The sequence below is a fragment of a genome, unplaced genomic scaffold (assembly GCF_019419815.1).
Source record: "Pyrus x bretschneideri cultivar Hongxiangsu unplaced genomic scaffold, Pyrus_bretschneideri_v1 Contig13, whole genome shotgun sequence".
NCBI lineage: Eukaryota > Viridiplantae > Streptophyta > Magnoliopsida > Rosales > Rosaceae > Pyrus > Pyrus x bretschneideri.
In genome coordinates, this window is record NW_025999424.1 from 3,966,334 (window position 1) to 3,978,482 (window position 12,149).

The window sequence follows — 12,149 nt, forward strand, 5'->3', positions numbered from 1 at the left end:
GATAACCCAATCATGTCATTCAATAAATTTAATTCATCATGTTCTAGCCCATTATGAGGTTATACCCAACCCCCTCTCCTTAGTGTAGATAATACCGTTTATTTAGAAAAAAGTGAGACCACGTCCAAACTAATCACGCACTGTAAGGAAGTTCTCGTAAAAAGTATACAAACATTAGAAAGAGAACTACCACTAGGCTAGAAGCTAGTTGGATAGAATAAATATGGTGAGCAAGATAACAACACTCTTAGATGTTCCTTGCCTCTATACGCAACAAATCCTCTTCAGCAACAACTAAAAATGTTCCAGAAAAATGAATGAAAACCACCATGTGAATTGAATGTCGATATCTGATATCTGAAATGATAACAATCTTCCAAAATGGAACCACCAGAAAGTAAATTTCCAGTATTTGTTCCAATAATTAAACACTTCAATTACAGTTTCTTTACGAGGTCAAATTTCCAACCAGCTGCGGCTGTTCTGGCAAATCACCAGCTCCACTTGTTTGGCAAAGGTTTGGAAGAATACTCCTTTCGAGGATGAGAGAGGAGTTCCACACAAATGATCACCATGGCAAAAATACAAGTAATGTGTTTTTCATACCTAACGCTTCACCGTAGAACTATAGGTTATGTTGGCGGTTTCCATAGTATGCACCTTTCCAAGAACCTTGAGGTAGAATGGCCAAGATGCACTACTTTCATTAATAGGTCCTTGGCCAAATGGCTGTTGCTCTACAAATTCCTGTATATTTTCAGCCGCAGCCAACCGTTCCAGATAGACCCGAATATCACCTCCAGGACCTGCGATACATTACAGTCATTTTTATTTATCATTTGCCTCTAGCCTGTTGAAGAATTGACATTTGATACCATCCAAACGACCAAAACAATGCAACCCAAGTGCAAAGTAAATATTTCTGTCATCAAGGAATGGAACCAGGTTAGATGCATTATGTAACAAAAGGGTGTCCTCCTAATTTCAGTTCCTCTTCTCCGTAACATTGGCCATTGACTTTCTAACCGACAAGTTATGAAAATTCTTAGTAAGCAAAAAATGTGAAGTAATGTACAACTCCATCTCCTATATATTGGAGGTAGCTGGCAAGTCAATTTGTATAAACTTACAACTTTATCTTTTTTAGTACAATTTTTGGAGAACTTGTTTTTGTGCAGATAACCAGAATCAAATGAACCAGACGATTCATACTAAAGAACAATGAACTGGGAAAATCCCATAAGTGTATCCCCTCTCAACGTTTCTCAAAATTTTATCATGTGTAAACTTGAAAAAAGAAAGATATAAATCATCGGGGTTAAGCGACAGAAGCAGAATGTGCATTTTACTGTGCATGTACATTTTCTGGAAATAAAGCAGTAAGGTACTAAGGAATATATTTTATTACCTAATGAAGTGTCGCTCCCTCGCTGGAACGTGAATGGATAAGGAAACACTGAAGTATGTGCCTATGAGACGGGAGTTCAATGCAATCCAAAATTTAGAACTACTTAACTAAGTATCTCAAAAGAAGAGAACAGATAAATTAAAATGGAGCTTACAGGATTAAGCAAGGCTTTATAGGGAGAATCATCCAACAACACTGTGTTTGATTCGTTATATGCGCCCTTCTCCCACGGAAGACTAGGGTCTTGTTTTTCCCATATTCTCCTCAGCTCCTTAAACACCAAGGTCTTATGCTTATTTTCTAGAGTCCTGAACCCTGTTGCAGTACAGTGGGATAGATCCTGCAACGCCATCATATAATCCATCAACATGTCCAGAACTCGGATGCAAGGAAATCAATGTTCGAGCTATTTTATGGTTTCAGGAGCCCCAATTGGTAGGAAAAGGAATCTATCTAGTGATAATTAGCTGAGAAAAAAGACTTCGTACTTGTCTGGACATAAAATAAATAATCAATATACATAGTAAATATATGTAGACAAATTTGCATGACATACGAATCATGAAGATTATTTGATTTTCATTCATTGCAAGATCATCCCATACAGTAATTGAGGATAAGAGCAAGCAAGAAAGGTTGAATAGAGAATCTTATTGCAATTTCTACACACAAAAGCTAAATCATGCACAAAAGGAACATGGATATAAGGCCTTACCCAACAAAACAGCAACTTGTGCTTCATATCACCCATCAGATAATCAATCACTTTTTCCACAATTCTCCTTCAACAAATTAATAGGTATTGCTGTCACTAATTATTCCTAAAACCAATGGATAACAACCGACATACTGCTAAAGTAAAGAGAGACAGAAACAAAAATAAAAGTAGTTCTTGAATTTAAAATAAAAAATAATTCAACATAAGCTAAATAAAAGAAAGAAATGATAGCAAACTATAGGTTACTTGGATCTTGAAGACCACACACCCACTTCGAAATGCTCAAAGCAGAACTTAAGAAAATCAAGATAGAAGGGCCTCTTGAAAACTGAACAAAGAGAGTAATGACGCAATTAAAGACGAAGAACAAATAAAGCATTTAGAGTTTATAAGGAAAGAAATAGTACAAAAAAGTTTCTCACTTGCTCGTCCTTGAATTCTTATGTCAGATGGAAGTCCCTTTGGAGGAGGAGAGACTATATCTGCAAGTAATCCATTTATATCAAGAATAAGAAGCTTTTTCTCTGTATCGCAAACAGGTGTTCTTACAATTGAGAGATTTGAAATCCCAGATCTGTTGTCCTCTTCATTCATGGTTCTAACACCTCCTGATGAAATAACTACGACATCATCACTTCTTTCATCAAATAGACTTAAGGTTGACAATCCATGCATATGATTAGCATCACTCTGACCATATTCCTGAGGCAGGTTCTCAGTTGGACCTGTATATTGCAGTAAATTTGGCTTCTTCTTCCCATGTCTCCTTCTTGTTTTCTTTTTTAACACTTGATTCGACTGCACATGATTTTTTTTTGTTTCCGTACCTGTCTCAATAATTTTAACAATGGAAGGCCGAGGTCCTGCATTCACTAAGAGAATAAATTGGACTTCACCCTTGGGCATTGTAAAGGAACTATTGATCATAAGCTATTATCTTCTTAGAATGACTGCTTTCTACTATCCGTCTAACAAGGTCAGTTTCCACACGTTTTACAGAACCCTCGATCATTCCCTTTCTCTACTTCCCTGCAAGTTGCGGGCAGTATGAAAACAATGAGCTTTCCAACAAGATGAGAAAAATGTAATCTTTCTTGATAATTATTTACACGCAAGTAAACTACTTTACGAGTCATTATATGCACCACATGATCCAAAGAAACTGTCAATGTGAATAATTAAGAGAAGACAGAAGTTCATCTTGTAGCTTATTTAAATCATAATTCTTTCCTTGATTACTGCTGATTGATTGTAATTGTATTGCTCCATATATCGGTGGTTGTATCTCTACTAATTTCCACTTCCTTTGCTTGTAGTCACACATAGACACAGGCGAACCGCCTTAAATTTTCTTCTCTCATGCTTGCATTACTGTTTTATTCACTATTTCAAGTTAGTATTTGGTTTGGTCCGATAAGTCATTACGAAAGTAAGGATTAACTCAAGTGTCGTTCAACTGAACTTGCGAAAGACACGAACTTCCGAAAGAAAATTTGAGAATACAATTGAAGTACAAGAAACGTTAATCATCTGAGGTTGTAATTTAATTGAAGAATTACATCCGCACAATGAGCTACATTAATATGTAAGCTATGCTGATTGAATTTTTAGAGAATTCAACAACAACAACCAAGCCTTATCCAACTAAGTGAGGTCAGCTGTATGAATCCTAGAACGCCAATGCGCTCCGTTTTGCACTATTTCTTCCATTAACTCCAAGCACTCCGTATTCTTTGAATAATCTAAAAAAATAATGTGCTTCTCTACAAGCTCCAACAAGAAACTCACCTACTACCCATTGGAATTGACAATTTTACTCCCATGTAACAAATGAATAGTAAATGAACCCACCAAACCAATAACCAAATGGAATTATTCGAACTTTTTAGTTTTTGCAAGTTGGTATTTTTCCTACGTTATTTTCTGGGGAAACAAACAGATTTCATCCAAACATCCAACAAATGTCAAAACTTTGGAACAGAGCAAATCGAAGTGCTAAAGGTAGTACCTAATACATAAATATATTATATGGATTCATGATGCATATATAAACTCTTGGATTTGAGAGATTGAGAGAGAGAGAGAGAGAAAGATTTGACCTTTGGTATCCAGCGTCGCCGCGAAAGAAGCTGACCTCTGAGTTCAGCGAGAGAGAGGAAGGGAGAGGAGGAGGGGGAGGGGCAGATATTTTGAAGATTTCAAAGACAACTAATGACCACGTTTCAGCAATCAATTAAGACCAACCCACAACCTCAAATGTTAGGTCTCAGCCCCCGACCATTAGGCCCATTTTCTGCTATCCATGTAAGATCCAGGGCCATAACTCGATCATTGGGTTATATATTGGCAAACAGTTTTGGGCCTTGTATGATTGGCGGTCTTCCATTTATTTGCAGTTCCTGATTGTTGATGCATGTAGATGAATAATTGTATTATTGAACAAAATATCAATAGTATACAACTTTTGCCTTTTATTGGCTTGTAAAATCCTCAACATGATCGAGAGTTGTTACGACTACTTTTTGCGTGCATTGGGTGATTCTCAATTTGCATATGCATATTGACTCTATAGTGGGATCAACAACTAAGAATCAATCATGCGCGACTAATTCTAGCATTCTCCTAAGAAATGCTCACCCCTACATTGACATAAGCTCCTACAATCACGAATCGATTATACTAGAAAATTCCTACACATCATCTATATAACATTATGAACACTTATGATAGTTAAACATGAGATTGGCTTTAGCATTCACCTTACACGATCACATCTTTACCTTCATATTTTTCATTGACTTGCTATTGTTCTACGCCTATGTCCTGGAAAATTCCCTCAAAGTACAAATCTACTGCTATCCCACTTCTTGAGATGCCCCCACGAACTATGATGATTGATGCCTCAAGATCAAACTGTACGACGCCAACTTTTCTTCAAGTGACTTGCCGATCCGAGAAACCTTGGACCACTGGTCAACCATATGCCAATAATGTTAAAAAATATAGGCACCAAAGGCAAAGATTTCGATTTCATGAACAAATCTGCTAAGTTTAGAAATGCTCTATATATCTCTAGTACTTCTTGTGCTCTTTACTTCAAATGATCAGCTCGCATTCATGTGCTCAGATCTCTTAAAGTCTGAGTTGTGGCCAATTGGGTCTTTGCCACATGTAGCTTTGCACGAAGGTTATTAGGATCATGTGCATATCATGCATGCCATGATTATCTATTCACAAGCTTTTCTATTAGATAATTCTTGAGCCTGCTCTGCCTGCATCTGCATACCCATCCGCTGACTGAAGCTATAGGTAGTAGCTTCCATCTAACATATGCTTTGCTATGATGCCTATGTGCATCTTTTTCTCTAGTTGCAGAATCCCCAGTGGAATCGAAAGCATAAGTGGTCTTAAATTTATATGAGTTGTGGACGTATTTACCCATTAATTCTCAGATTTCCATATGATAGAGTGAAAGCATATACACATATGCATATGAACGGCATTGGAGTAAGTTTTGAGTATTAGACGGGGTTGGTAAATGACTCAGTTCTGGATCGTGTGTCAGGAGAGATTTTTCCTTGTAACCAATTCATAGTTTTAGTGGTCTCACTTGGCATAAATGTTGTCATGTGTTCAGAGCATGATCGACCTGTTCAATAAGAACTTGTCACGTGGTTAATCAATGACAAGATTCACAATAATGTATCTCTCCTCAACTTGCGACAAATGTATCCAATTATTTCTAACTCTAGTCCAACATTTGAGTTCAGTAGTGTTATTAATGGACCAAACACCAACCAAGATATATATTAGAATGAGATTTCTTTATAGGAAGTAGTTTTGTTCATAAACAGTTTTGCTATAAGTGTTTCTACTAGAAACACATTGAAGTTTTACTAAAAACCCAAGTTCTTTTAGAAAAGCACTTACGAATTTTTTCTCCAAAAAACGCTTTTATAACCTATAAACACTTTCAAGTTTTCTATCAGACGTATTTGCTAAAAGCACTTTGGGTTGGTCGAATGCAATTCGGTTTTAACATAAACAGTCTCAAACATGTCCAAGCGATGCAATATACCGATCAAACTTACCCATCATCTCATTTTCTCTTCACAAAACATAGTCTCTCATATAAGAAATCACAGTACTTTGCCCACTCTCTTTTTCCATTTTTATATATTTTTGCTGCAGCTTACCTCTGATAAATGTACCAATTAGGGACAAAACAACTTGACAAAGAAATTAATTGACCGTCTGGGGCCGCTGGGCTGTGGAGAGAGAGATGAGACATATGAATTGAGTATTTGATATGTGTGCAGTTGGTTGGTGATGCGGAAAATTAATTAAAATTTCTGCATGTATAAATTTATCTTTTGCTGTCAGTTCTAAATTCGGATAAAAAAAGAAGAAGGAGACGTCAATTAATCGACAGTCGGTGCTCCATTTTCCTGGAGAATTCCTATGATCATGGACAATGGAGGTTGGATGGGCATTAATATACGAAATCTGTAAACCCAACCACCACTTTCCACCACCCCCATGCATGCCTTGCTTAATAGGGAAAAACGTCGAGCAGTACTACTACTAGTCACCTACTGCAAGAGCAATACATATATCAAAATTTAATTCTGGACCCAACCAACTTTATTTATCTAATATAACCAAAGCATTCATGCTATTCATCTACCTACTGATCAAACAAAATAATACAACTTTTTCAATTCTTTCTTAATACTTAAAACAAATTAGAAAGGAAAGGAGATTAAGAAATATTATGTTTTTTGGGTAAGGATAATACTTGCATTCTCCTCTTGGGGATGATCTCATTCTCCCTTGTGAATAACGTATTTTAACCATACAATTTTCATAAAATTAACCGTTCAATTTCTTAATCTTCATTTAAAGATCAACTCCACTAAAAATCATTTCAATTATAGATCATTTAATCATTCAAATGTATAAAACAAATCGACGGTGTAGATACTAAGTAACATACATATTCATGATAAACTGTTGTAGGTACAAACTAATATATTCAGGATAAACCATCCGTTTATTTGATGTATGTAAATAATTAAACGATCTCCAATTCGAATGGATTGATCTTCAAATAAAGATTAATAAATTGAATGGTTATGATCGTTGATTTATTCGGTCAAGATACGTTATTCGTAAATAGAATAACGTAAAAAGTTCTTCCTTGATAGTACTGGAAATTTGGCAAACATTAAAAAAAACTTGGTACCAGAATTGATTAAAGTTGTAATCTATTTTCTTCTCGTGCTATAAGTTGGAAAAGGTTGTAACATTTGTGACTTTCCTGGCACCTTTCCCTTCATATTTGTCATGAAATTTGTGACATTAGGGAAGTCTTTTATACAATTCACATGAAGTCCAATAGTTGTTACTTGTTATGATAAATTTAATGTCCGTATCCCATTTACCATTCAAGTTTGTCATAAAAAGTAACCATACTTTTTTTTGAATGTGCATCAAATGACTGAGCTCAGGTGGATTGTAATTGTCGTCTTACTTGTTTGGTGGCTTCTTTGTGTAATTTTTGAAGCAAGAGGTTTAAACCGTCACGTAATATAATTGGATCAATAATTTACAATGAATGAATCAATAACATCAAGTTGTATTGTACTGCAGTGACGATTGGAATGGAGTAAATTTCGGTAGGGTAGTTGGTACTTCGTTGAAACTGACAAAGTACTAGTCCTAAGGAATAACCTGATTAATTGCATAAGCAAACAACAGCAAAAGGAATTACCTGATTAATTGCATAAGCAAACAACCGCAAAGCATATTAAACCTACTAATTAAATGCTCCCCAGAAATGCTGAAATTAGTCTTTTTCCTAAAACGTCACCGTCAAGTGTACTTCCAACGCCGACACACCATAAAATTCAAATCAAAGTATGCATGCATGTGCTTTCAAGTTTTAAGACAAATGGTAGTATCCAAATTCTTCAAGAACTTTTAATGAGTGGGTCTTAACTACATTTCATAATTCTATAACATGATAGAATCTTATCTCATTTAGTGAGATCGATTGTATAAATAATACAAAACTTTAGCAACATCTCACAACTAACAACCCTAATTCATCATCATTGAAGAAAATCGAGGCCACAACAAAATTCCAATATAATAGTGAGTGGTGGGTACCTAATTATTCATATGAACACTAACATACTATATATAGTTGTTTATTGGTGTTTTTAAGATACACAATAATGAATTTGTTACCAATATCTATATATAGACAAAATGCAAGTAAACAAGGATTGAAATAGAAAAAAAAATCTATATTTCTATACATTTCTCTCCAAATTTTTTTAGTGTAGGTTGACTATTTTGAAGTGATAATAACAACAGTCTAAGATTCATCATGTATAATATATGTGTGTATGTGCGGAGAAGTCTAAGGAATGAGAGTTTTTGTCTTAGCATACATTTCTCAAATGTATAAACTCAAAAGTTTTAGAAAGTTTGAAATAGCAAAAGATAACTATAATTCAAAATTTAAATTCCCCTTAATTTGTGCTTCAAGTTACCATCTCACGCATTATGGTGAGGTTGAGCATAGGGTTCAAACTTGAATGAGTTGTGAACCACTTCCTACTTTCTAAAAAACGTGAGTTAAGCTAGTTCGGTAAAGTTGCATGCCTGTTTTTATACTCAATTTCAAACTGTAAAGATAGAGAATTGGATTGTAAAAAAAGTTTACATATTAGATTAATTAGAGTCAACAAGTTGATTGTTTCGATATTAAAATGTTACCTTAATCACCAAGTGACCAAAAAACGAAACAAGAACTTATAGTTCGGAGTATTAACCCAAAAGAGAGGAAAGCCCAAAAAAGTTATGAAGTTGCTAACCATAATATATTCCACACCCTCTCTGTTAGTCTATAAATACATATTAAAACCTCCTCACATGTATTGACCAACGAACCCACGCAGCCCACCTTCTCAACTCACGCAACTGCCATTTGCCACCACTCCCTCAGATCATCAGTTGTCACACTCCTCTCTGCCTCCTTCTGACTTCTCTCTACATGCTTTACCAATCACAATGGGCAACCTCTGCGCCATCCTCGCACCCAAACCCGCCAAGCGAAAGCCTATAAAGCGCCTGCCCAACCCGCCGCCGCAACCCAATTCCAGCAGCCGCTGGACCCGGGTGCGATCCTCCCGGAAAGAGAAGCTCGAGGACGCTCTAATCCAGGAACAAGCTCTCGCCGCCGCGATTCTGTTCCAGCAGCACCAGCAAAACGGCTCTCTGCCCTTTGATCGCTCCGCCTCCCTCCGCTACCCCAACTCCAGCTCCAAAAAGGGCAGCAACGCCCTGCCCCGCAGCTCCAGCTCCCGTGCCAGGTCCCTCACCGACCCCCTCCTCCAGCCCCACCAGCTTGTTAATCAGGTTTGTGTTAGCGGGACTTGATTAAATTTTGTTAATTTGGATTAAATTTCTTTAATTTTGGATTAAAAGTTGGAACTTGGAGTGGATTATGGAGTTAATTTGCAATTTCCCTTCTGAGTATTTTGGAAATTTAGGATTTGTTTGTGGGTTAGTTAGTGATTAATGATTGTGATTATTTAGAAAATTTCCCTTTTTTTTTTTTCTTGGAATTGAAGAAATGACGACTGAAATGTGTAAACTTGGTGATTGTTTTTCTCTTATCACATACGTGCGCAAACTGACAAATACATGCATGTTTATATCTGTACATGTCTATGCCTCTGTTTGTCTGCGTACATATTTAAGGATGTTGGATTTTTGTTTTAACTAAATTTCGTATGTAGGAATTTGTTTTACCCTTTGGATGAAATTAACTTGCATTTTAAGGATGACCGTGTATCTTTCGAACGTCGGATAATGGCGGGTTTAAAACTGTCATGATCATGTAAATAATGGCGCAGAGAATCGCCGTGATGTTTATGATGTTGTTGTATGGAATTTCTTTGTTGTGATTGTTCAAATACGGTCCATTTTTTCACTTATTTGATTGAGTTTTGTGTAGTTTCCGCAATTGAGTTCTCGGTTGTTGCATTGATGAAATTCTTTTGGTTCCTAAGTCCTAACAAATTTTGTGTTTTGATAGGATGTTAAACTTGATGGTCTAGAAACCGACCATTTTGTCCTTGTACATGGAGGTGGCTTTGGTGCTTGGTGTTGGTATAAAACCATAGCACTTCTTGAGGAGGGTGGTTTTAAAGTTACCGCTGTAGACTTGACCGGCTCTGGAATTCATTCATCTGATACAAACAGCGTTACAAGTCTTTCACAATATGTGAAGCCTCTTTCTGATTTTCTTGAAAACCTTCCCGAGGGAAATAAGGTAAATTCAATTGCATTCCAATTTTTTATCTTATTCGTAATGTTGTTTTAGCTTGAATTTCTTACCGTGGCATTTTTAACAATAGTTCACTGCCAACTTCACTTATAATTGGCGAAATTGATATTGTACTATTCTCACTGTCTAAGGGATTTGTCGATAATTTGATATGCCGCTTGTATGACTTTCAAGATCTATGGCATTGTCAAGTTTGTGACTTTGCACTCCTTTCATACTTTTTAACTATCTTGTTTTTCAATGTTGTTTATATAAAAAAAACTAAATCAGTGATGACTGAAAAACATGTACTTGCTTTAAAGACATGCGTAAAAATATGAGCTAGATTTGTTGTTTGGTACATAGATATTGGACTAGTATATGTCTTCGGTACATGACTTTTTTTCTGTCTTTCGGTTGCTGTATTATGCAGGTAATATTGGTGGGTCATGATTTTGGTGGTGCATGTATATCATATGCAATGGAGTTATTTCCACATAAAGTCGCAAAGGCCATTTTTATTGCTGCGGCAATGTTGAAGAATGGACAAAGTACTCTTGAAATGTTCTCCCAACAGGTTTTCCCTCATCCTTTGTCGCTGGATTTGATAAATCTATAATTTTCCCTCATGTGAATGAAATTCAGAATCTGAACTGCGGGATAGTTATTATTATACACAAGTTTCATAATTATAAACTGAACGACCTTTATAATAATTGTTTGAGTGACTATGCTTAGAATTATTGCAGGCAAGTTCAGATGATCTTATGCGACAAGCTCAGGTATTTTTGTATGCAAACGGGAACGATCGGCCTCCAACTGCTATTGATCTTGATAAATCAATGTTGAAGGATTTATTATTCAACCAAAGTCCTAGCAAGGTAATGCCTCACTTCATACCGAACTTACTACGAAAAACATGCAAATGGTTTTCCATTTTTTCGTTTTCGTTATTAGTTTTACTAATTTCCTTTTGCTTATGTTGTTCCAGGATGTAGCGTTGGCATCCGTCTCTATGAGGCCAATTCCATTTGCCCCGGTTCTGGAGAAGCTCTCATTAACCGACTTGAAATATGGATTGGTGAGGCGGTTTTATATAGAGACATCAGAAGACAATGCCATACCCATCACGGTCCAGGAGAGCATGATAAAAGAAAGCCCTCCGGAACAGGTCCTCCGCTTGAAAGGCGCCGATCACTCGCCTTTTTTCTCAAAGCCTCAAGCCCTGCACAAGTTATTGGTGGAGATTTCAAAGATTTCATCTACTTAGAAACACCGCCTTTTCCCGGCTAGATGTCCTCTAGAAAACCCTTCCGATCTCCGCTGGCATATGATTAAAATGCCACCGGAATCATCCGTAATTTATGCAGTTGCGTTAGCTAGGATCTCGAGTAAGCATATAAATGCACATAGCTATAGGATAAAGTCGTGTGTTTGTGTTCGTTTTATGATACGTGTTGGCAAGAAGACGTATTGTTGAGGTAATTTTCCGATCGAATGCAATTTGGTCAGAGTGTTCAGAGAATTGTTTATGGGGTCAAATGAAGTTAGCAACTTAACACTTCAAATTTGAGTAAACATACAAAAACCGGGCATGTCACGCCAAACCTTTTGCGTACGGTGCAATTTCGAGATTTCCTTTCATTTGGAAAAATCGTGAATGAGGTTTGACAATATCGTGT

General features: G+C 36.5%; 2 protein-coding genes across 2 annotated transcripts; one reads left to right on the forward strand and one right to left on the reverse strand.

The window, feature by feature from the left end:
* Positions 1 to 314: 314 nt before the first annotated feature.
* On the reverse strand, positions 315 to 4,365 carry LOC125474863. Its single transcript, XM_048579022.1, has 7 exons — positions 4,226 to 4,365; positions 2,549 to 3,155; positions 2,373 to 2,454; positions 2,124 to 2,190; positions 1,563 to 1,748; positions 1,409 to 1,469; positions 315 to 806 (listed from the first exon to the last, which is right to left on the reverse strand). The coding sequence occupies exons 2-7, from the start codon at positions 3,051 to 3,053 to the stop codon at positions 607 to 609; spliced, it is 1,101 nt and encodes a 366-aa protein (XP_048434979.1). The 5' UTR covers positions 3,054 to 3,155; positions 4,226 to 4,365; the 3' UTR covers positions 315 to 606.
* Positions 4,366 to 9,137: 4,772 nt separating this feature from the next.
* On the forward strand, positions 9,138 to 11,992 carry LOC103955792 (putative methylesterase 11, chloroplastic). Its single transcript, XM_048579023.1, has 5 exons — positions 9,138 to 9,554; positions 10,237 to 10,473; positions 10,901 to 11,044; positions 11,217 to 11,348; positions 11,459 to 11,992. The coding sequence occupies exons 1-5, from the start codon at positions 9,207 to 9,209 to the stop codon at positions 11,735 to 11,737; spliced, it is 1,140 nt and encodes a 379-aa protein (XP_048434980.1). The 5' UTR covers positions 9,138 to 9,206; the 3' UTR covers positions 11,738 to 11,992.
* Positions 11,993 to 12,149: the final 157 nt, after the last annotated feature.